This window comes from Artemia franciscana, chromosome 20, assembly GCF_032884065.1.
Source record: "Artemia franciscana chromosome 20, ASM3288406v1, whole genome shotgun sequence".
NCBI lineage: Eukaryota > Metazoa > Arthropoda > Branchiopoda > Anostraca > Artemiidae > Artemia > Artemia franciscana.
Window position 1 is genome coordinate 8,420,948 of NC_088882.1, and position 24,438 is coordinate 8,445,385.

Below are 24,438 nucleotides of genomic sequence, written 5' to 3' on the forward strand. Positions count from 1 at the left end.
TGGCTCTCCGTACATAAATTATTAAAATGAAATTTGTATATTAATTCTTTTTTTGGCGAAATGGCTTTCTCTTAGTTTTGATCAGACGATTTTGAGAAATAAGGGGTGGGGAAGGAGGTCTTGTTGCCCTCCAATTTTTCGGTTACTTAAAAAGGCACCTAGATCTTTTATTCTTAACGAAGGTTTTTATTAGTAAAAAAAAATACGTAACTTAAGAATTAACTTACGTAACAAACTTTTATATTCTTATATTTTTGATTATATATATGAGGGGGCTGGTCCCCTCGTTAATACCTCGCTCTTCACACTAAATCTTGTTTTATCCCAATTCTTTAAGAATGACCCCTGGATCAGAAAGGCCGTAGAATAAATAGTTGAAATTATCTAAAAAAATTTTAGCATAAAGAGTGAAGTGTTTATCTCCTCCTAAATACCTTGCTCTTTATGCTAAAGTATTTTTAGAACCCCTCATATGCGTAATAATCTCTGTTCCTTTTTAAGTTTTAATGCTTCTCCTTACTTTCGATTGAAAAAACTTTTTCATGTTTATATTTTCATTGTTTTTTTTTTATAGTAATGCTAGAAAGTCCTGCGCCCTTTTCATTGAATTTCTCTTCCCCCATGAAATATTCCTCCAAGGAAAGATCCTCCCATATAGCCCCCTCCCCTGAACCCCACACCCAAACCAAAAAAATACCCCTGATAACGTCGGTACACTTCCCAGTAACCATTACTGTATGTAAACATTGGTCAAAGTTTGTAACTTGCAGCCCCTCCCCCAGGGACTGTGGGGGGTAAGTCATCCCCAAAGACATAGTTATTATGGTTTTCGACTATGCGGAACAAAATGGCTATCTCAAAATTTTGATCCGTTGACTTTGGGAAAAAAATTAGCGTGGGAGGGGGCCTAGGTGCCCTCCAATTTTTTTGGTCACTTAAAAAGGGCACTAGAACTTTTCATTTCCGTTAGAATGAGCCCTCTTGCAACACTCTAGGACCACTTGGTCGATACGATGACCCCTGGGAAAAAAAAAAAAAAAAAACAAAAAAACAAATAAACACGCACCCGTGATTTGTCTTCTGGCAAAAAATACGAAATTCCACATTTTTGTAGATTGGACCTTGAAATTTTTTCTATAGGGTTCTCTGATACGCTGAATGCGATGGTGTAATTTTCGTTAAGATCCTATGACTTTTAGGGGGTGTTACCCCCTATTTTCCAAAATAAGGCAAATTTTCTCAGGCTCGTAACTTTTGATGACAAAGACTAAATTTGATGAAACTTATATATTTGAAATAAGCATAAAAATTCGATTCTTTTGATATATCTTTTAGCATCGAAATTCCGTTTTTTAGAGTTTCGTTTACTATTGAGCCGGGTCGCTCCTTACTACAGTTCGTTACCACGAACTGTTTGATATCACCGTCAAAAACATAATTGTTAAATTTTTCGACTATGCTGAAAAAATCGCTATCTTATAATTTTCATTGGGGGACATGAGCGTTGGAAGGGGCTAGCAGACCTCCAATAGTTTTGGTAACTTAAAATAGACACTAGAGCTTTTGATTTCAGTTCAAATGAGTCCTCTCCCGATCTTCTACGATAACTGGTTCAATATGATCGCCACTGGATAAAAAATAGATAAACACGCATTCGTGATCTTTCCTTTGGAAAAAAAAATACGAAATTCCACATTTTTGTACATAAGAGCTTCAAACCTATACAGCAGCTTTTTCTGGTAAGCTGAATCTGATGGTGTGATTTTCAATTGGATCATGACTTTTGTGGTGTGTTTTTCCCCTTTTTCAAAACTAGGCAAATTTTCTCGGGCTCGTACCTTTTGAAGGATACTATTAAGTTTGATGAATTTCACACATTTTGAAAGAGCCTAAGAATTCGATTCTTTTACTGTATCTATTGTTATCAACAATCTATTTCTTGAAATTTCGGTTGCTATTACCAGGAACCGCTAAAGAAATAGGGCCTATGTTTATCCCTTAAACTGGCGAAATCACAGCCAAATAATGAAGTATTGACCTTAAAAAGAAACGAAATACAAGTTAATAAAACATAAAAACATAAAACATAACATAAAAACATAATTACATAGTACATAAAAGCATAAAACGAAATACAAAAAATAAAATACCTAAGCAAAACGAAATACAGAGCAAATTACAAGCTTAATTTACTTACACCTTTACAAAAGAAAACAGTTCTCATCTGTCTTGACCCAGAGACTGAGAATTGTTCAAGATTATTTTTTGTTTTTTATTTGCTTATTCTCATTTTTGTTCTTTGGTTCGGGATTTTCAGTTTTGTATCTTTAAATAGGGGAACGACCCTATTTAAACGAGCTTTAGCTTAATGTATATTAATGGGAAGGAAGGATAATGAGACATTTTTCTGGACCAGTATAGAAGAGTCCATAGTCCATCAGTCTTGAAGAGTCCATAGAAAAATTAGGCTTGCTTCGGTTTGGAGCAGAGCTTAAAAATTCTTTTTTCTGGTCAGCTTAATTTCATAAGTATTTCTATCTAGCTTAGAATACAAGTGTTAGAAATTTATTCAAATTTCAGAAATTTTGAAATTCAGCGAATAGTGTCACTTCAATGACCAGATGCCCCATCCCCTGATAAAACAAATGTATCCATATGAACGAGCATTAGGCTTGCTTTTGTTTGGATCGGAGCTTAAAAATTTGTTTTTCTGGCTAGCTTAATTTTATAGGTCTTTCTTACATAATGAAGAACGCAAGAGTAAGATAGTAAGTCAAGTTATAGAATTTGAAATTCAGCAAATAGCTTCATTCTGACGGCAATATACCCCATCGTCCCATAAAACAAATATCAAAAATGGACAAAACAATATCAAAAATGGATAAAAACAAATGTCCATTTCTATCCACAAATATTCGGCTTGCTTCTGTTTGGATCATAAAACTAATTAGGGCGTACGAAACTTTTGTGAGCTTTTTCGACCCTTCTTCTTGAAGAAAGCTATTAAAACTTGCAACTTTACCTGGAAAAGAGCGAGTATGTTCAGAAATACAACGTTTTTGTTCTCTTTTTTTTGTAGCCCTCGTTCGTGGAAGTATGTTTTTAATTTGAAAATATTTACCTGATTTATCACCATCATATCTTACGAAAAAAAAAATCTTGATGCATTATTAAATTATAAATTTTGATATTCCCACTGATCGTTTGATATTACTTAAATTAAATGAATATCTGAATATCTTATTAACTGAAAACAAGATATGTCACGATCTGATGAAAAGGAGTTCGTTAGTCTATTGATTCTGTCACTTTAAGGGGTGGGGGGGACTTGTTAGTCCATCATTTTCACATCCAACAAACAAAATATGACAGCAATAAATTTTATCACGTTTTTGTCTCTTGCATGTCAAAGGTTGTTTGAAAAAAAAGGTTGATTATAAATAATAATAAAAAAACAAATGCCAGAACTGAAATTCAATTTATTTGATTTCTTACGAGTTGACATCGAAATTAGCACACTGTTATCCTGACTTTATCCCCCCCCCCCCTGTTATCCCCCCAGGTCCCCAAAATCTTAAACTACAGTTCTAGCTTCCAAAGAATACCACCATAGGTAGACGTATTGTAGCAAATACCAAGTCTTAGTACATTTGGTGGACGTAAAGTTCAGTTTATTTTAGAAATTAAGTTTTAAGAAAACTGTTCTTTCAACTAAAAGTAAGGAGCAAAATTCAAACTTAACATGAACAGAAATTATTACGTATATGAATGGGATTCTACCCTCTTCGACGTCTCGCTCTTTACGCTAACGTGTTTAGTGCATTTAAAAAAGCTTTTCGTTGTTTTGATTAAATGGTCCTTGTGTTTTAAGGGTTATTTTTTAAGGAACAGGGACAAAATTCAAAATTTAGCGTAAAAACCGAGGTGTTGAGGAGGGGGCAATTCCCTTCATAGACGTAATAATTTCTGTTTGTTTTAAGTTTTAATTTTTGCTCCTAACTTTCATTTGAAAAAAAAATTGTTTTTTTTATTAAATTTCTGATCATTTTTTAGATAATGCCTGGAAATATAGTCCAACCTCCAAAAAGAAATTCTCCTCGCCACGGAAATATTCCCTAGACAATTCAAATCCGGTGAAAATGTCCTCGTGACCTCTGTCAGTGTCTATGTGACAATTTTTATGCATTTTTTTTCAATTGTTTTGACACCTTGACCACTGCAGGAAATGGGCCAAAAGTCCTTCTCAAGTATCTAAATCTTAAAACTACAATTCAGAAATTTAGAATTCCGCGATTCTTGTATCTTTGTATAACCTGATTCCCCAAAATCTTCCTAGTTTTTTCTACAAAGCTCACATCATACCTTCATTAAAAACAAAAGCTTAGAAGCGGCTACTCCAAAGAGTATGGAAAACAGACGAAAGCTAAATTCCTCTCTGAAAAAGTAACAACCAACGCCATCAAGGAATACCCAGTAAAATCCAATAAATCCATTATTATCTCTTTAGATTGGCTGATTCCCTAACATCTTCCTCAATCTAGCTGTAAAGCTCAGAATAAAAACCATATAATCCGAACCTACACTATGCTTTTAAATAGATTGGTCACCCCGATGGTTACGATTCAGAAGAGTATGGAACCCTGATAAGAGAAAAAAAAGTTAAATCCTCTCTGAGAAAAACAGCAACTAACACCATCTAGCATTACCAAGTGAAATCCTAATAATAATTATAACAACTAACTAAAAGTAGCTATTATATTTGGTTCTCTCTGGTTTTTTACTTTTGAAGACACTTGGCCTTTGATATAAAAAAAACTTTTCTTAAAACGGTATGAGAGTCCACTAGTCATATATGCAAGAAAATTCAACTAACCTACATTTTTCTTTGTTCTCAATCCTTATAATTTTTTTTACCAATTAAACATAGTTGAAAACAAAGGTAAGTACATACTCTGAATTCTGATTGGATTTAAAAAAACAAAAACAAAAGAATAGTGAAATGACCCACTTACTACATACATTTGCTCTTTTAGAAATAGTGATAAAAATAATTTTTTTCAGAAATAATGAACCTACTATTTATTAAAAAATTGCAAAACATAATCGCGAAGTTGAAATTTGTCAAAATTATTGGGTGCGAGGATTAAAGGTATAACGGATTTATATGTAAGTTATGACGGGTTTTGAAATATTTAAATAAATAACAAATGATTAGGAGATTCATGTTTAATGTGTTGTGGGGAATTAAATTTGTTTATCTTTTTGTATATTTATGTTGATGCTGTAGGTTTCTATTTACTTTGGCTTGATTTATTTTTATTTTTATTTTATGAGAGCTAAAGTATGAAACACAGTCAGCGCTAGCTTTTATTTTTGTAGTGTATGTAACATTGTAACATTGTCAGTACTAAAGTATGCCACCATGCATGTGCACTGGTTTGTCATATTTATTTATTTAATTTTTGCAAATTAAAAAAATTATCTGTCTATCTATCTATCTTTCTGGAAAGTGTTAGCAACTTAAGCGTAAAAAACAGGCACTAAATTTCACCTTGCGTCTCAGAAAATTTATATTTTCTTGAAATTCTAACACAGCTCCTCACTTGGGTTTTATTAATCTGTTGGTTTTTTTTTTCTCTCTCTCTCATTTGGTGAAGAACGGCTTTATAACGACAAAATTCCAATTTACACGCTTAAAACCCGTTTGCGATTTTAAATGCATATTTATTTCTTATAATTAATTTAATTGTTTCTATTTTTAAATTATCTATTTTTGTGTCCCAGTTTCACTATATTATACTTTACACCTATCAACTGTATTTTCTAGTACAAATGTATGTTATGTCGCAGGTTCTACATATCGTACAGGTGAGATATTCATATGGAATCATCATTTTAATGTCTCGAAGATTAGAGGTCCTTTTAAATAAAGTTCCACAATAAATATCCTTGAAGTTTAAATAGAATTTACTTAATATAAAGCATCATGCTGGAAGGAGCTATTCAAAAAATATATATTCAAAAATATTCAAAAATATTTATATATATTTTTTATATATATTTTTATATATTTTTTATATATTTATATATATATATATATATATATATAATATATATAATATATTTATATATATTTTTGATATATATTTTTATATATTTGATATATATTTTTGATATATATCAAAAATATTCAAGAATATATATTCAAAATATATATTCAAAACTATTCAAAAATATAAGGAGCTATTCAAAAAAATACATATATCTTAGTTATCAAATTGACGGTCAATTCACATTACCTGGTACTAAACAATTTAATGCAGATTTCCATTTGAAACTTTTTTAAATTAAAATCATCGCATTATGGTTTTCAAGTTATCATTTTTACAAATATGAAGATTGTCAACTATGTTTCTGATATGTCTTTTTTTTCAGTCTATCTTTTGGACCCCCCCCCCCAGATTTCACATTTTTAAGTTAGGAGAATAGTAAGTTTGGAATATCTTAGATTTATAGTTTTTTCGTTTTATATTAACAAAAATGACAAGAATGCGACCCCCTATAACAAAACAGAGCAGCATAAATCAAAAGGGATTTGTCCATCATTTTCTTCTATGTATACTAATGTCTCAATTAATTTCTGTGACAACTCTGGCTAAGTATGACAAATTGAAAAATCCTAACGAAGAGAAAAGCGTAGATATTTCCAATTTTTCGGTTGAGACCTCCGCTACTCCGTTTTCCACGCAGAATTAATTCTTTCATATAGTCTTAATTTCTTTCCCATCTTTTCTTTCTTTGTTTTTAAGGTTTGTTTTGTTCTTTAGTTTTTCTTTATTTTCTTTCTTTTATCTTAGCATTTATCTTTAAATTTTAAAAATAAGGTCACCAAGATTTGCATTTGAAGCATTTTAAAATTAAGATTATGGTTTTATTGTTCCTAAGTATGATTTTCACAAATATGAAGATTTTCAACAATGTTTCTGTTAGGTATCTCTTTAGACCATAGTTGATTGTAGGGCCTTGACGTGAAGAACGGACTATGAAGGGGACTTGGACCCATAGATTTGATACTTTTCAGAACGTTGAATACGAAATTGTCTATATTGGAGATTTATATAGTGTTTTTACTCAAAATTCTAACTTCCACTCAGCTCTTCCTACATTAGCCCCCCTCCCTCTGATAAGGAAATCTGGCAGGATTTTAAATATCCATATCGAGTTAATTAAAAACCATTAAATAAATGAAAATGACACTATTGTGTCCTTCTGTATATATAACGGAGCATAATATAATACTTTTACCAGAACTAAACCGTTATTTTTTATGACTACATTTTTGATTTCATGGGAAGGGGGATATAGTGGCAATAAATCAAAAGGAATATGTCCAATGTTTCTTCTGTTAATATTAAATTCTCAAATGATTTCTGACTAAGATTGACAAATCAAAAAAAAACGTAACAAACAGAAAACCTACGACATTTCCAATATTTTGGTCAATACCTTTTTTAAATATTATTTGTATTTAAAGCTTGTTTTCTTGTTCCTGGGGACTTTTAGTTGTATTTTTTTTTATCTGTACTGAGGACGGTTGAATGTAGGTTTTGACCAAATTACTTTCTTTGAATCCCATTTTTTTACTTCCTGTGATTAATACGATATTTGTTTTTTGTTATTACCGCTATTAATTTCTTAACTCCTGGCGTAATGGTTTTAACCAATAATGACCCACTCGTTCTCTTCACGCACTACATTGCTACACATCTACTTAGTTTACATATATATTACTTTTTTAATTTTTCTATTACCAAAACTAGCAGTTGGCTAATTAACAATTAGTTAAATTAGCAATAAGTTAAAGTTAGAAATTAACCCTGTTTCTAAAATATTCAAATCTAGGAAACTAAACTAAAAAGGGGCTAACTAGCAACCCTAACATCAGATCCAAAGATACCCAGCTCGGGCGCCGAAGTCTTGGTTGTAGTTGTACCACGTATCAATTGGGTAAATTGAAAAACGAGACATTGGAATTTAAACAAAAAAACAAGGAACATTGTTTGAAAGCTCTAAAAAAATAGAAACATTTCTTCAGCGAAGAAACTAGTAAATTTTATTTGTGTTGCATTTTTTTTTTTTAGTTTTTTTTTTTGTTCGAAATGTGTCAACGATGTTCTCTAAGAACGTTGACATTGTTAGAGATTTCGCTAAAAAATGGAAGCAAAATTTTATGTTTTATTACTCAAAAAGAGGCTGCCTCGTGCCTGCTATTTTTTCTTCTCTGCAGGAGAAAATTGCAAATATGCAATATCCCGTTTTTTTTTTTTTTTTTTTTTTTTTTTTTTTTTTTTTTTTTTTTTTTTTTTTTTTTTTTTTTTTTTTTTTTAATTGTCAAAACCTTTTTCGCAAAAGACTTATGATGAAAGGATTGCTTGAAAATCCAAAATTAATGTGATGTGTCTCCCATTCCAAAAAGTATAATTGATGTCAAGAAATCCAGATTAAGGAGATCGTAATAAAAAACTGTGCAAAAATCACTGCGATGAATTATTGAGAAAACTTTCCTATGATAAAGATGAAGTACTGAAACTAATAATGATTTACTAAGGATGAAAAGCCTTGTCAACTCAGTTTTTTGTCTCTTGTTTAAGTTTCTTCTAATAAGCTTCTGGTTACCATAACAAACGCTCATAAGATTTATCTTGACAATCATGGTCCCCTTCCATTTTTCTTAAAACACACAAATCACTTTGCTTCATTTTCTTTGCCGTTTTTTAAGCTTTGGGAAGCCCCCTGGATTAAATAGTCTTTTCTTCAAATCCTTCTATCTTATTTTGCACAATATTATGATCTAAAACCTTTTTGTAGCCTGGTGACTGCTCTTATCGAACTGAAGACCTATTTTTAACGAGAAACTGGGGTTAGAAGTAATTTAACTAAAAAGGGTCTGACAGCCCTGATTAAAGGATTGAGCTTGGAAAGTATTACAAGCGAATTCTAAATAAAAGTATTAACTTCGGCCCCCTCCTTATTTCATGAAGTAATGTTGTCTTTTGATAATAAATGTTTTTTTTTCGTTACCTAGACACTACGTTACGTAGACACATTTACCTAGACGGTAAATGCTTAGTTGCAATGTAATTAGTAATCGATGGCAGCATAAATCTTTAAATTGTAAGCAAACATCCAGAGACTACCCAGCTGTTTACAAGCATAAATACTAGTCGAACCCCTAATTCAGAATCTACTACAGAAACCTGATGAATGTGAGTCGTAAAGACGTAAAAGAGTTGGACGTAAAAGACGTAGTAGTTATATTTCAGAGATATGACTTCATGAGCTTGCTTAAGAAAGAGAAAAAAATCATTTTACACTAGAGGTAAGGTAAAAAAAAAAGGTAAAGGATACGGCAAAGGATAGACTTTACAGTCCGTAACGGCGGTGCTGATATCCGTTTCTTGGCCCTTCAGCCAGGAAGTGCAATAGGGGATTGGGGGCCAGCCATCCTGTGTTTTCGCACACCCTTTTTGTTTACCTTCCCCAGATTTCTCCAGGTACCTATTTAGAGCTGGGTCGACTCTGGCTATGCTTACAGAGTCACGCCACTGACCCCCGTCCCAAACTGAAGAATTGGGTACACCGAGATTCGAACCCGCGTCCTCTCAGACAAGGGATCCCGAATCCAGCTCACCAACCCATTCGGCCTTTACACTAGAGGGATTTGCTTCGGCTTATTGAAGAATTGAGTTATAAAAAAATTAATTAAAGAATGAATTTTTGGCTCAAAAGGATTTGGTTGTCTTGAAAAACGTTTTGGTAAATATAATGTATTTGGGAAGTTGTCAAATAGTTGCAGCAATTGGGGGGAAGTAAGCATAGGGAGGGGACTATCCCCCTCCTCTTATTTATGTATAGGTATCCCCTCCCTCAGATATTATAAAATACTCACATTGACATTTTCCATAAATAATTATCTTTTTTTGGTATTTGTATTGTGAAAATCAAAAAAGAAAAAAAGACCCTCTCACCTAGGTTAAAAAAATACATTTAGCGCCTCATACTACATTTTTTTAAATGAAATCCTTAAAATTCAGGGTGCTAGCTTATGTTTGAAAATCAAAGTAAAGAAGAATTAGGAATAATTTAGGAACAATTTATTATTCCTGTACAAATTATTACTAAGGCTGCACAAATTCGGAATAAAGGTAGGAAAAGATGACTCAACCCTCCGAGTAAATGTCCCAAGGAAATATAACTTTATTTGCATATAAATAAAATCATCTTCTTCAAAAAGGAGTTTTTCAAAGAAATGTAAAGAGTGGCATTGAACTAAAGACTAGCTGAAATAAAGTGAAGAAGTCATTTAAACTTGAAAGGAACAGAAATGGCAATCAATTAATAAATGAGAACCAAACAAACAAAACTTACAATGAATTATTAAGTGGTAAATAAGTTTTTCAGAAGTTTTTTGCTTTTTTTTTGTGAAGTATGCAACCATCCACTCAAAATCATCAATCTATCTATTTACTCTCACATACTCTCGAGTTCAGTTTGACTGAAATCAAATGGCCCAAAAACAAAAGCCTAGATAGTGATTTTGACATGATTTCCAAATCAAAATCAAGTCTATTCTTTAAAATATTTTTTTATCAGTCCGGAGAAAGCAGATTTTTTCAGAAGCTCCTATCAACACTTGCTTTTGGAACTATAAAAATTATCCTATAAAAAATAAAATCAATCTCTCCTTTTGCACTCATAAGTAAATCCTCACATTCAATTTTGGCCGAAACAAACAAGGAATATTTGATCATAGAATCTTGGATCTACACTCAATTTCCGTAAAGGAGAATTGATGGTAAATGAATGTTAAAGTTTTTGGTATATCCATCAATTTATTTCTTATTATAGGAACTAATTACTGATATAGAAGCATCTCTAAGAGACAAAATATTTAAAAATAAGTCAGCAAGAGGTATTGATCGGAATTAAATTATACGTAAATAAAAGCGCTTTAGGGTTTGTGAAATAAGTTTTGCCAAGTATATTTTGCACTAGCAATTAGTAATACTACATTCTGTAGCCTTTACTAAAAATTAGTTTCAAAAAATTGAAATTGCTTATCCGAAAATGCAAGTGCGACTGTGTTAAATTTTCCAGATTTAGGAAAATTTTCCACAGAGCTAAAAAATTGTTTATTTAATTTACCTTTTCCTCAGACTTTAAAACTATGTATTCATACTTTTTTTGGAATTATTTGACTCTCTTCTTGTGTAGATTAATTATTGTTTAACGCAAAATTAGTAAAGAAAAAAAGAGTCATGATATTGAACGAAAAACGTCGACATAAATCGAGTCAGGGCCATCACCTTCACTCGAGACATCGCTAAGCTCCTTCCGAAGAGAATTTAAATTTTCACATGGCAAAAATGTGGTAGAAACGTACCACATGCCACAAAAATGTATATTCTTTGTGTAGTTGAATTTGGATTTAAAGAAACTCATTTTAGTTGCAAATTAGTTAATTTGTTTTCATATTAAAGAAATTATTTCTAAATAACTTTAGATGATGTTCTTTTTCTGGATATTTAACAGGAAAATTAAATTTGTTTAACCATATTGAAATAAAATTAATAATTCAATTTTGAATAAGAAATAAGGAAGAACCTTCAAATCCATAGGCTTAAAAAATCCCACAGAAATGTGGTAAGATTTAAATATCTTAATGAAGCATAAAACCCAAAACGTCAAAATAGAACATAGCGGAGGTTTTAACCGGAGCGAGAAAATAATCACTAGTACTTACTTCCGAGTTGAGATACGTCAGAGCAAAAATTTATATTAGTGGCGTAGATGTGGTCTTAATTTATTTTTAAAATAGCCAAAAGGAAGTAGTTAACCTTAAACCTTTACAATGTCGGGTTTTATTCTTTTCATCAGAATGATCAAAAAAGGATTCAGAGATATGTGCATTGGATCTTGATGTTCTTCGGGTTACCTTCCCCCCCCCTATTGTTTAATTTTTTTTTAATATTGTTTTATATGAGCTCAAATATTTGGAATGAAAAATTATTTTCCCATGCGTTTTACAAATTTTGAATAAGAATTAAAATAAACAAAATATTTTGTCGGATGATTTTATAGATTCAGCTCGTATTCTTGACTCTTAGAAATATCCCCCCCCCCCGGAATTGCTACCGCAGACAGCTTTACGTAGTAAAATACTGATGTTCACTAGCTTAAGCAAAAGATGAGTTGTACGGAAATGCATTTTTAGGACAGCCTTTAGTTACATACTGCTGGGGGGGGTTACAGAACAAATCCCTTAAGAATCTCTTAATCCCACCCTCTCCATTATTCAATAGCCCTTTTGTTGTGTTATTGGGCCTTTAAGCTGGCCCTTTGCCCACCCCCCTCCTACATTTTGAAAAATACCCTTTTTGTATCTTTTTTTTAATATAATATCTCGAGAGAGAGAGAGAGAGGAGTGAGAGGGGAGTGACATGAATTCTCAAATTTACATTGAATTTCTCTATAGATTTTTTTTGCAAGACAGTGTACAAAAAAGCTACACAATACGATAAAAGGATATTTAATAGATTTTGATAATTCCTTTGAGGATTGGAGGATTTTTCTTGGTGGGCTCAAAAATGTTCCGCCCACTTTGATATAAAATGGATACAATATTGCAATTTTCTTTGAAATTTTTCATGTGTTTGGTGAAAACGACTGGTGTAGTGAATCGTCATTGAATAGTAACGTTACGGTTCTTTTTATCTTCACGTGTTAATCGCCAATGGATAAGCTCTTAGTAGTTTCCTGTATTAAATCACCAAAGAATAAGCTCTTTATAGTTTTCCGTGTTAAACCAACGAAGCATAAGCTCTTGGTAGATTAAATAATAAAACAAGTTTTTTTAACTGCATGTAAGGAGTGACATTAAAACTTAAAACGAACAGAAATTATTCCGTATATGAGGGGTTGTCCCTTCCTCGACGCCTCGCTTTTTACGCTAAAGTTTGACTCTTTCTCACAACTCTACTTTTTAAAACAATAAAAAACTTTAGCGTAAAGAGCGAGGCGTTGCGGAGGGGACAACCCCTTTCATATACGGAATACTTTCTGTTCTTTTTCAAGTTTTAATGTCGCTCCTTACTTGCAGTTAAAAAACTTTTTCGATTCCTATGTTAAATCGACGAAGGATAGTTTCCCATACTCTTTGATTCAAACTATAAAAAGAACTAGAGAACTGTTCTTTTTGTTTAGAAATCAATTAAAGACGTTATCACGCCAATAGACGATCAAATTAATACAAGTGGAGGAAAGGTCAAAACAGAAGTGCTATTTTTCTTTTTAATGTTTGTGTTTTTGTTTTGTTTTTCACTGCTTTCTTATGTTTTATCCTCCATTCCAAGGCACAGAGCCTTGCACAGAGTATATGAAGTAGCATGCGTTCTTATTGTTTACTAATATTTTTAGATAATATTTGAATAAATACCTGTTTATATCTTTCTATCTATCTTAGGTATATGAGTATTAGGTATATGGTATTGGGTATTAGGTATATGACGGCCTTCATAAAAAAATGACTATGTTAGGACTGAGCAAATAACATAAACTCTAACATTGGCAAACATTAAGGTAGTGTATATTAGGCTTATACTTGGCTCGTCTTTGGGAATGTGGCAAGACTTAAGGATTGGATGTGATATGGCCCATCCTGTTGTAAGGGGTCTTCCCTACTCAAGTGTTACTTTGGGATCATTTTAGCCCCAACCAATTTAGCCTTTACCCATCATCTGATGTAAGTTTTTACTTTACAAGATCAGCCGTAACTCTAAAGGGGTAGTGACAAATCCAAGTAAAGATGCTGATATCAAATGAAGAGAACTCACGGGTTCAAAAGTTACGGTAATAACAGCCGTTGAGGGTCAGAAACATTTATGGCGAAGCCTAGGTTTCATTGGTGCGACTCATCCCAAAGCATAAATTTGTTTTCGCCCTTGGTATGAGCATTTTGGAATCCATTTATGTTTAAAAAATCTTTAAAAAATCATTTTTTCTACCAGGATGCATTGGTGTCGACACACAAAAATGCAGACGCAATAGGCGAAGTTTGTTTTTCAGTATCAAGGAACGGGCAAATTAGAAGGGTACAACTTTGCCAATTGAGCTAGCAAGAAAAGACATTACACCCAAAAATGTGTTCTTCAAAATCCAAGAGGTGAAAAACCATAAACTAAATGGATCTAGCCTTCCTCTCAATTGGCCCATTGCCAAGATAAAACAAAAACAAATGAAACTAAAGGGATTAAGATACCTCTATCAAACTCACGATCAAGTAGCTGTTTTTTCTTAAAACCAAACAAGTTAGAAATCCGGAACGTTTCCAGCCACATATTTAACCAGTGAAAGTGATTTACTGAGACTGAATTTCTTTTCCTTCGTGTATTTCCGTTTCTTATACAAACCTAGGAAAAGACAATTGCGTACCACGACTGCTTCTTTACTTCAGTGGCCTGATGAAACATAGATACACACCTAGTGAGACAAAGCAATCATCACATGTGCCAAGTAATGAAGGGAAAAGTGGTAAGCTCCATAATAGATTAGGGATATGGGGAGGCTTTACAAACATTTTTATAACAAAATTGCATGTTTAATCATTCACAGTCTCCTTTAAGTGATTGGCTTGGAAGATTGTGGACTTAAGCCCTGAAGAATAAAAAACGGCAACGAATGAACGGAATAAAATTTTCGGCCTTGAACAAAAATATATAAACCCGAAGCTTGGTCTTTAATGAATATGATGGAAATTTGTAAACAAACTATGCAAATTTTTGTATGTATTTTTGTATTTAAAGTTGTATGCTTTCTCGAATAATAATAAATAAATGCTTTTATTTATAAATGAAATTTTACAAACCAACTGCTGTATAAGACCTTTAATAAGACTTGATAATATTCAATATTATTTACACATAAAAATTGTCATTACTAGCTGGAGATGCGTGTGTGGGGAGAGGGGGGTTCGAGGCCTTTGCTCCCTCGAAGTCCTAAAGTTTTCCGAGTTTCTGGGAATTTGATACTCATATTAAATATCTTTTCATTTATACTCCTTTCTCGAATAATAATAAAAGCTACTTTATAAGTGAATGATCTAAAATAAAAAAAAATTGCCATAGAAAAACGAAACTTACTTCTTTTTTTAACCGAACTGCAATTTTACAAACCAACCGCTGTATAAGGGCTGAAATATGGGTTGATAATATTCAAACTTATTCACACGCAAGAATTGTCAGTGCTTCTTGTATATGTGCGCCTGTGGGTAACTGGGAGGGAGGGGGATTCGGGGCCTGGGCTTCTTTGAAATACTAAATGTTTCCAATTTATTTTTGCATATTTCCTCGAATAAAGAAAAAAATGCTTTAGAAGTGAATGACCTCAAATTTAAAAAAAAAAACGAATTGCTTTTGAAAAACAAAAAAAAACACTTTTTTCAACCCAATTGCAGTTTTACAAACCAACTGCCGCTTAAGAGCTGAAATAAGAGTTAATAGTATTCAACCTTATTCACACACAAAAATTGACAGTGCTTTCTGCAGATGCGCGTGTGGGGGAAAGGAGTGTTCGAGGCCACGGCTCCCTCGAAGTCCTACAATTTTCCAAGTTTCTGGAAATTTAATATTCATATTAAACATTTTTTTAATTTATACTCCTTTCTTGAATAATAATAAAAAATACTTTAGAAGTGAATGGTTTCAAATTAAAAAAGAATTGCTTTATAAAAACGAAATCAACTTTTTTTTTTAACCGAACTGCAATTTTACAAACCAACTGCTGTATAAGGGCTGTAATAATATTCTTTATATTAACGCTGTATATGCTGTATAAGGGCTGTAATATGCTGTATAAGGGCTGTAATATGCTGTATAAGGGCTGTAATAATAAGGGCTGTGATAATATTCGACCTTATTTACACGCAAGAAATGTCAGTGCTTGATGGAGATGTACGTATGTGGGTAACTGGGGGTTCGGGGCCTGGGCTCCCTTGAAATACTAAATTTTTCCAATTTATTTTTAATTAAATGTAGAATACTTTCATGAATAAAGAAAAAAAATGCTTTTGAAGTGAATGATCACTAATTTAAAAAAAAATTGCTTTTGAGAAACCAAACTGCTTTTTTCAACCCAATTGCAATTTTACAAACCAACTGCTTTATAGGAGCTGAAATAAGAACTAATAATATTTAACCTTATTCACGCACTAAAATTTTCAGTACTTGCTACAGATACACGTGGGGGGGAGGAGGTTTCGAGGCCTGGACTCTTTTGATATCCTAAAATTTGTCCGAATTGCTGGGAATTTAATATTCGTATTAAATATTTTTTCATATACTCCTTTCTCGAATAATAATAAAACATGCTTTAGAAGTGAATGATTTCAAATAAAAAAAAAGCTGCTTTTGAAATACCAAACAAACTGCTTTTCTCTGCCCAATTGCAATTTTACAAACCAACTGCTTGATAAAAGCTGAAATAAGAGTTAATAACAAACTGTCAGTAAGGAGCGATGCAGCTCAATAGTAACCGAAACTTTAAAAAGTGGAATTCTGACACCGAACGTATATCCAAATATCAAAAGAATTGGCTTATTATGCTGATTCTAAATATAAAAGTTTCATTAAGTTTCATGTTACACATTAAAGGCTACGAGCTTGAGAAAATTTGCCTAATTTTCGAAAAATGGGGGAAAACCCCCTAAAAGTTAAAGAGTTTTAATGAAAATCACATCATCAGATTCAGCGTATCAGAAAACCCTACTGTAGAGGTTTCAAGCCATTGCTCAAAGGAAAATCACGTATACGTGTTTTTCCCCCCAGAGGTGATCGTAATAACCGAGTGGTCCTAACACATCGGTAAAAGGCTCATTCGAACGGAAATTGAAATTTCTAATGCCCTTTTTAGTAACCAAAGAATTGGGGGGCAACTAGGCCACCTCCCTCAACCCATTTTTCCCAAACGTCAGCCATTTTGCTCTTGATAGTCGAAATACCCAGAAACTATGCATTTGGATATATTATAAACCCCCCCCCCCAACCCCAGGGGAAGGTCATTAAGCTATAGTATTTGCCCACTGTTTACACATAGTTTTTGTTATTGGGAAGTATGTATACATGTTCTTATGGGTGGGGGGGGGGAATTTTCTGCTGGGGTTTTTCCACGGGGGAATTTTTCCTGGGGAGGAAGTTTCCAGGGTGTGAGCTTGTCAGAAGAGATTTTACGCTGGGGGAATTTTCCAGACTTCCTATACAAAGTTCTTTTTATATGCCTTGCTTTCTCTTTTCCGTCTTGATTTTACGAGTTGAAGTTGTTAAGGGTAATTTAATGGGGTAAATTTTCATCGGGATTGAATGGTCTAGAGGATATTTCCGTGGGGAGAGGAATTTCTCCGTGAAGGTTGGGCAAGATTTCCTGGCATTGCTTAAAAACGACCAGAAATTAAACAAAAAGGCAAGTTTTTTTTCAACTGAAAGTAAGGAACAACGTTAAAACTCAAAATGAACAGAAATTATTGCGTACTAGCTGTTGGGGTGGCGCTTCGCGCCAACCCAACACCTAGTTGGTAGAGGCGCTTCGCCCCCCCCCAAGCCCCCCCGCGGGCGTAAGTCGTTACGCGCCATATTAGTTACGCGCCATTGTAGTTGTGTCCCTATGTCCCACCTGTGAATATATATATATATATATATATATATATATATATATATATATATATATATATATATATATATATATATATATATATATATATATATATATATGTATATGTATATGTATATATATATATATATATATATATATATATATATATATATATATATATATATATATATATATATATATATATATATATATATATATATATATATATATATATATATATATATATATATATGTTTTTAACTACGTAAAACTTGTCCCATTGTCTGTGCATATAAATAGATTGTCAGGTTTACCGACTCTTGAACATGCAACATATAATCGTCCATGGGAAAACAATCCGTATTCAGATCTATACCTCATGATTCTAATGATTGCATTTGAGCTTTGTTGATGGTGATTGCTAATCGACGATTCCCTGTTTCGCCGTTGTTATTTATATATCCCCCTGTGCCCCCGGGCGTCCCCGTTGTAGTTGTGTCCCTGTGTCCCGGTCGTCATTTATATTCCCTGTGTCCCGGTCGTCATTTGTGTCCCGGTGTCTTTCTTTTTGAGGGTCCCGGGCGTCATTTATATTTCTTGTGTCCCGGTGTCCCGGTCGTCATTTGTGGTGTCCTTTTTTTATTTTTTTTATTTTTTTTTCTTTTTTCTTTTTAGTTTTTTTTTTTTTTTTTTTAGTTTTGTTTTTCTTCTTTATTTTTCATTTTTTTTCCTTTTTTTATTTTTTTTTCTTTTTTAGTTTTTTTAGTTTTTTAGCTTTTTAGTTTTTTTTTTATTAGTTTTTAGTTTTTTTTCTTTTTAGTTTTTTTGTAGTTTTTACCTTTTATTTAGTTTTTTTAGTTTTTTTTTTACTTATGTCCTGGTCGTCATTTATACTCCCTGTGTCCGGTCGTCATTTGTGTCCCGGTGCTTTGTTGATGGTGGTTGCTAATCGAACATTCCTTGTGTCCCGGTCGCTTTCTCTTTGAGTGTCCCGGTCGTCATTTATATTCCCTACTAGCTGTTGGGGTGGCGCTGCGCGCCACCCCAATGCCTAGTTGATGGGGGCGCTTCTCACCCCCCCAAGCCCCCCGCGCGCGTAAGTCGTTACGCGCCATATGAGTTACGCGCCATTGTAGTTGTGTCCCTATGTCCCACCTGTGAATATAGATATATAGATATATATATATATATATATATATATATATATATATATATATATATATATATATATATATATATATATATATATATATATATATATATATATATATATATATATATATATATATATATATATATATATATATATATATATATATATATATATATATATATATATATATATATATATATATATATATATATATATATATATATATATATATATATATATTTTTATATATATATATATATATATATATATATATATATATATATATATATATATATATATATATATATATATATATATGTTTTTAACTACGTAAAACTTGCGAATATACAACATTCTTTGCTGTCCCATTGTCTGTGCATATAAATAGATGACTCTTGAACATGCAACATATAATGGTCCATGGTAAAACAATCCGTATTCAGATCTATACCTCATGATTCTAATGATTGCCCTTGAGCTTTGTTGATGGTGATTGCTAATCGACCATTCCCTGTGTCGCCGTCGTCATTTATATATCCCCCTGTGCCCCCCGGCGTCCCCGTTGTAGTTGTGTCCCTGTGTCCCGGTCGTCATTTATATTCCCTGTGTCCCGGTCGTCATTTGTGTCCCGGTGTCCCAGTCTGTGATTTCTCTTTGAGTTTCCCGGGCGTCATTTATATTCCTTGTGTCCCGGTCGTCATTTGTATCCCGGTGTCCCGGTCTGTATATACATTCGTTTTTGAATTGGTCTTTTTTTTAGTTTTTAGTTTTTTACCTTTTTTTTTAGTTTTTTTTATCCCGGTGTCCCGGTCTGTATATACATTCGTTTTTGAAATGGTATATGATGAAATAAATTTTATATTTTCCCCCTTTTTTTCTTTTTATTTTTTTTTTATTTTTTTTAGTTTTGTTTTTCTCCTTTATTTTTCATTTTTTTGCTTTTTTATTTTTTTTTCTTTTTTAGTTTTTTTAGTTTTTTAGCTTGCTTAGTTTTTTTATTAGTTTTTAGTTTTTTTTTCTTTTTATTTTTTTTGTAGTTTTTACCTTTTTTTAGTTTTTTTAGTTTTTTTTACTTATGTCCTGGTCGTCATTTATACTCCCTCTGTCCCGGTCGTCATTTGTGTCCCGGTGCTTTGTTGATGGTGATTGCTAATCGAACATTCCTTGTGTCCCGGTCGCTTTCTCTTTGAGTGTCCCGGTCGTCATTTATATTCCCTATGTGCCGGTGTCCCGGTCGTCATTTGTGTCCCGATGTCCCGGTTTGTAATTTCGTCAGTCGAAAACATGACGTCAGTCAACACACAAACATGACGTCACCCGACAGACCCACACACAGACAACTTATTTTTATATATATACTAGCATATTTTTATATATATACTAGCTGTACATATATAACACCTAGTTGGGGGGGGGGGGGTGCTTCGCGCCCCCCCCCCCCCCAAGCCTCCCTTGCGCGTAAGTCGTTACGCGCCATATTAGTTACGCGCCATTGTAGTTGTGTCCCTGTGTCCCACCTGTGAATAGAGATAGATATAAATATATGTTTTTAACTACGTAAAACATGCGAATATACAACATTCTTCGCTGTCCCATTGTCTGTGCATATAAATAGATTGTCAGGTTTACTGACTCTTGAACATGCAACATATAATTGTCCATGGGAAAAACAATCCGTATTCAGATCTATACCTCATTATTCTAATGATGTGTCCCTGTGTCCCGGTCGTCATTTATATTCCCTGTGTCCCGGTCGTCATTTGTGTCCCGGTGTCCCAGTTTGTAATTTCTCTTTGAGTGTCCCGGTCGTCATTTATATTCCCTGTGTCCCGGTGTCCCGGTCGTCATTTGTGTCCCGGTGTCCCGGTCTATAATTTCTATTCGAACAATCCCTGTGTCCCGGTCATCATTTATATATCCCGCCTGTGCCCCCAGCGTCCCCGATGTAGTTGTGTCCCTGTGTCCCGGTCGTCATTTATATTCCCTGTGTCCCGGTCGTGATTTGTGTCCGGGTGTCCCAGTCTGTAATTTCTCTTTGAGGTTCCCGGTCGTCACTTATATTTCCTCTGTCTCGGTCGTCATTTGTGTCCCGGTCTGTAATTTCTCTTTGAGTGTTTTTTCTTTTTAGTTTTTTTTAGTTTTTTACCTTTTTTCTTTTTTCAGTTTTCTTTTTCTTCTTTATTTTTCAGCGTCACTATGAAGTACATATCGACGAACCTTTGTTTTTTTAACTTAAATCTGGTAGGCATTGATGACCTTATCCAAGTCAAAATCCCAAACCCAATCATCATCGCTATCATTTTCAGTTTTGATATGTTTTGACTCTCGCTGTCCAGGTGGATTTTCATCTAACTGCGCGGTTTTGCGTTCTTTAGCCGCAAGCCTGTTTTCTTGCTGTTCTTGTGATTCCCCCGGCACGCTTTCTTTTCTTACTTTCTCTATCAGCAGCAAGTTTTTTGGCATAAACTCTTTGAGCAGCTTCCTCGGCTGTTGCCATTGTAGGTTCTTCAGTCATTTTACAATTAAACATTTTTCCGTGAACAAGTGTCTTAAATACCGTTAATGACGTCACCGTCATAGCAAAAATGACGACAACTAACTTCATGACCTCAGTCGACACAGAAACATGACTTCACCTGACAGACAGACACACAGACAGACAACTTATTTTTATATATATAGATATAGAAGATGTGCCGGTTTCCCGGTCGTCATTTGTGTCCCGATGTCCCGGTCTGTAATTTCGTCAGTCGAAAACATGACGTCAGTCGACACACAAACATGACGTCACCCGACAGACCCACACACACAGAGACAACTTATTTTTATATATATAGATATGAAGGGGTTTGCCCCCTCCTCAACACCTTGCTCTTTACGTTAAAGTTTGAATTTTGTCCCAATCCTTTAAGAATGAATCCTAAAACACAAGGAACGTTTAATAAGTACAATAAGCAGCTTTTTTAAAAATACCAAAAATTTAGCATAAAGAGCAAAGTGTTGAGGAGAGGACAACCCCCTTCATGTACGTAAGAATTTATGTTCGCTTCAGGTTTCAATGTTGCTCCTTATTTTAAGTTTTTAATTTTAAAAACTTGTTTCTTTATTTGATTTCAAATAAAAAGCTGTTTGAAAATGTGTTTCAATCCCTCTTTCTATGGTTTTAATAAAAGAATGGTTGAGACAAGCAAAAAATGTCTTGTGGATGAAAAACGAGTTGTCCTTTTCGGCCAACAGTCTAGGGCTCAACGGAAAGCAAGTCGTCCAAGGCTGGGATGGATGGATTTCATAAGGAAATATTCAAGGGAAATTAGAACTTCCTGGTTGGTTGTAAAGAGGGAGGCTTTTAATAGATTGGGTCGAATGAGGAGCGTGCGTAGCTGATTTAGCTTTAGGTAGATGTGTTCTGCAGTGTGTAGCTAGTCTTAGTATTAATAAATTGTAAGATGTTGTGCGTCCCTATGTGATCAAAATAGTGTATCTACAATATCTCAGACAGGCTACGGCTTGTGACTGAGCTCAAAATTCCAGGGAGTATTGGTATGGTCAAAGGGGCTTCAAATTTTGCACTGGTGGAAGGAATGAGGGAACACAAAATTTTCATCTCCAAACCACCCAAAAAATTTGTCTAATAAATTATATATGGAACCTGGAGTCTATTCACACTGAAGGAGCGTGGTGATTCTGAAGATGCAATGTGTACCCAGGCTATTAAAATTAAAACATATAAAATATACCGGGGATGGCTTCGAGAATCTAGTTGAAACTTTTAGAGATTGCTAAGCCAGGGATTGCTATCATCAATATTTATGATGGCGATACGTAATGACAGCTAAAGCCAAAAACAAACTCTGCAATCCACTTAATTGTCTTGGCCCAGTAAGCCCATGTGGAGTCTATTCAGGGTGAAGTCGCGTGGTACTTCAAAAAACACCATTTACACCCAGGCTCTCAAAAGAGACCATCAGCAACAAATGAAGAACGACATCGGAGATCAGGTTGAAACTTTTAACATTTCTTTGTGGAGGGAAGGGGGTAAGTACAAGTCATATTTGAAGTGAAGGGAAAAGCCAGAAGAGGTGTGAGGGCTAAAAAATAAAATTTCTGACCTGTCAAAATGGCTGTAGCTCTGAGCTCTTGGGCAAGTTAGAAAATATGCACGGTAACGTAACAAAATCGAAAAAATGCCGTGTGTACCCTTATTATTAAAACAGCATATCTGCATTATCTCATGAACGACTTTGGGGAATCGAGTCAAATCTTTCAAAGAGTGTCTAGGGTGCAAGAGTAAGAGAGACTCAAATTTGATGAGAGATTCTGAAAGATTTTTGCCACATGTCTTGAGCAACGTTTGAAGAAAATATATATCTCTCATCGCATATCTTCTCTAAGTTGAGAGTAAAATCGAATTTATCAGCCTTGCTGGCTGCGAAACAGCTGCAATGACCACATCTGGTCACTGAAGGAGTAAAATTCATGCCTTGTCCTTAAGTGCAGCACAATTTTTGGATGATTTAGTAACTCTCAAGTTTTTCCCTTCGCTTAGACCCAAATCCGTGAAGCCTCAAGAGATATCTTCTCCTAAACCCTTCCCGCGCTATATATAGATCCAACCTTGTGCCCAACGATGATATTATCGCAACACACAACGAACGGCTAATGTGGCGATCAAAAATTGGATAAAAAGGTTCTTCATCCCTTTTTCTAAAATAACATCACGATAGATGGCAGCTGGAACCATTCCTTCTTGGATAAAGCAGGCTATAGCTATGACATATGATGCAGCAAAAAAAGATCGTAGAAAAGAGGCACACAACACAAGATCCGTTGCGACGTCATGGGTGCTATCAAAATCAATATCACTTGCTGATACAATGAGTGCTGCTGGCTGGACTTCCGAAAGTACTCCCAGACAACACTACCTTTATGAAATAAATGATCGATTCTGATACTCTAAATTTCGTTACGATTCCAACAGTTATAGAAATTATGTATTGTAATATTTAAGTTTACAAATATATGTTATATCAGTTGATCTATATGCCCGCCACCAAATCTGTTGGAATCTAACTTTTTGTTAATATATGTACCGACGCATGGGATAAAAAGCAACGTGAAAACCAAACCTTCGAATAAAAGCTTAGTTTGGCTAGCCGATCCTTAAATTATACGTTGGTACATAAAAGTTTCTCCCTCCTCCCCGCTCATAGAGAGTTATGGAATTATAAGGGATTTAGTTCAAATAGAAAATGATTTGATTTAGCCATGTGAGAGGAACTAGCTCGTTATATAAACATTTTTCGAAAGTCTGTGATACCTTGGATGTGAAGGAAGATTTGTTTTGTGAGGAAGAATTAGTGAGAGTACTAAAAGATTAAAAAATAATAAGGCTCCAGGTGCTAATAGTGTGGTAAATGAGTTTCTTAAATATGGTGGCTCTGAGGTTAAAAATAAGTTACTGAAGATTATAAATATGAGATTATAATATTGAACAAGGGGTAGTACCTAGCGATTTTAGAAAAAAGTTAATTAAACCACTGTATAAGAAAGGTGATAAGAGTGAGTGTCGTAACTATCGAGGCATT

General features: G+C 33.8%; 1 protein-coding gene and 1 long non-coding RNA gene across 3 annotated transcripts in view; one reads left to right on the top strand and one right to left on the bottom strand.

Annotated features, from left to right (window-relative positions):
• The window catches only part of LOC136040405 (uncharacterized), a 41,702-nt gene extending 27,241 nt beyond the window's left edge, over positions 1–14,461 (bottom strand). Inside the window, exon 1 of one of the 2 annotated variants that reach the window (XM_065724680.1) lies at positions 14,333–14,428. In XM_065724680.1, the coding sequence (XP_065580752.1) occupies positions 14,333–14,396 (64 nt within the window). In that variant the 5' untranslated portion in view covers positions 14,397–14,428. Of the gene's footprint in view, positions 1–14,317 lie in introns of both variants that reach the window. The other variant, XM_065724679.1, reaches the window with a different exon arrangement.
• Positions 1–24,438, top strand: part of LOC136040407 (uncharacterized) — a 38,321-nt gene that overhangs the window by 8,309 nt on the left and 5,574 nt on the right. The window contains exon 2 of the long non-coding RNA XR_010620706.1: positions 14,067–14,589. This is a non-coding gene — a long non-coding RNA (uncharacterized LOC136040407). The remainder of the gene's footprint in view (positions 1–14,066; positions 14,590–24,438) is intronic.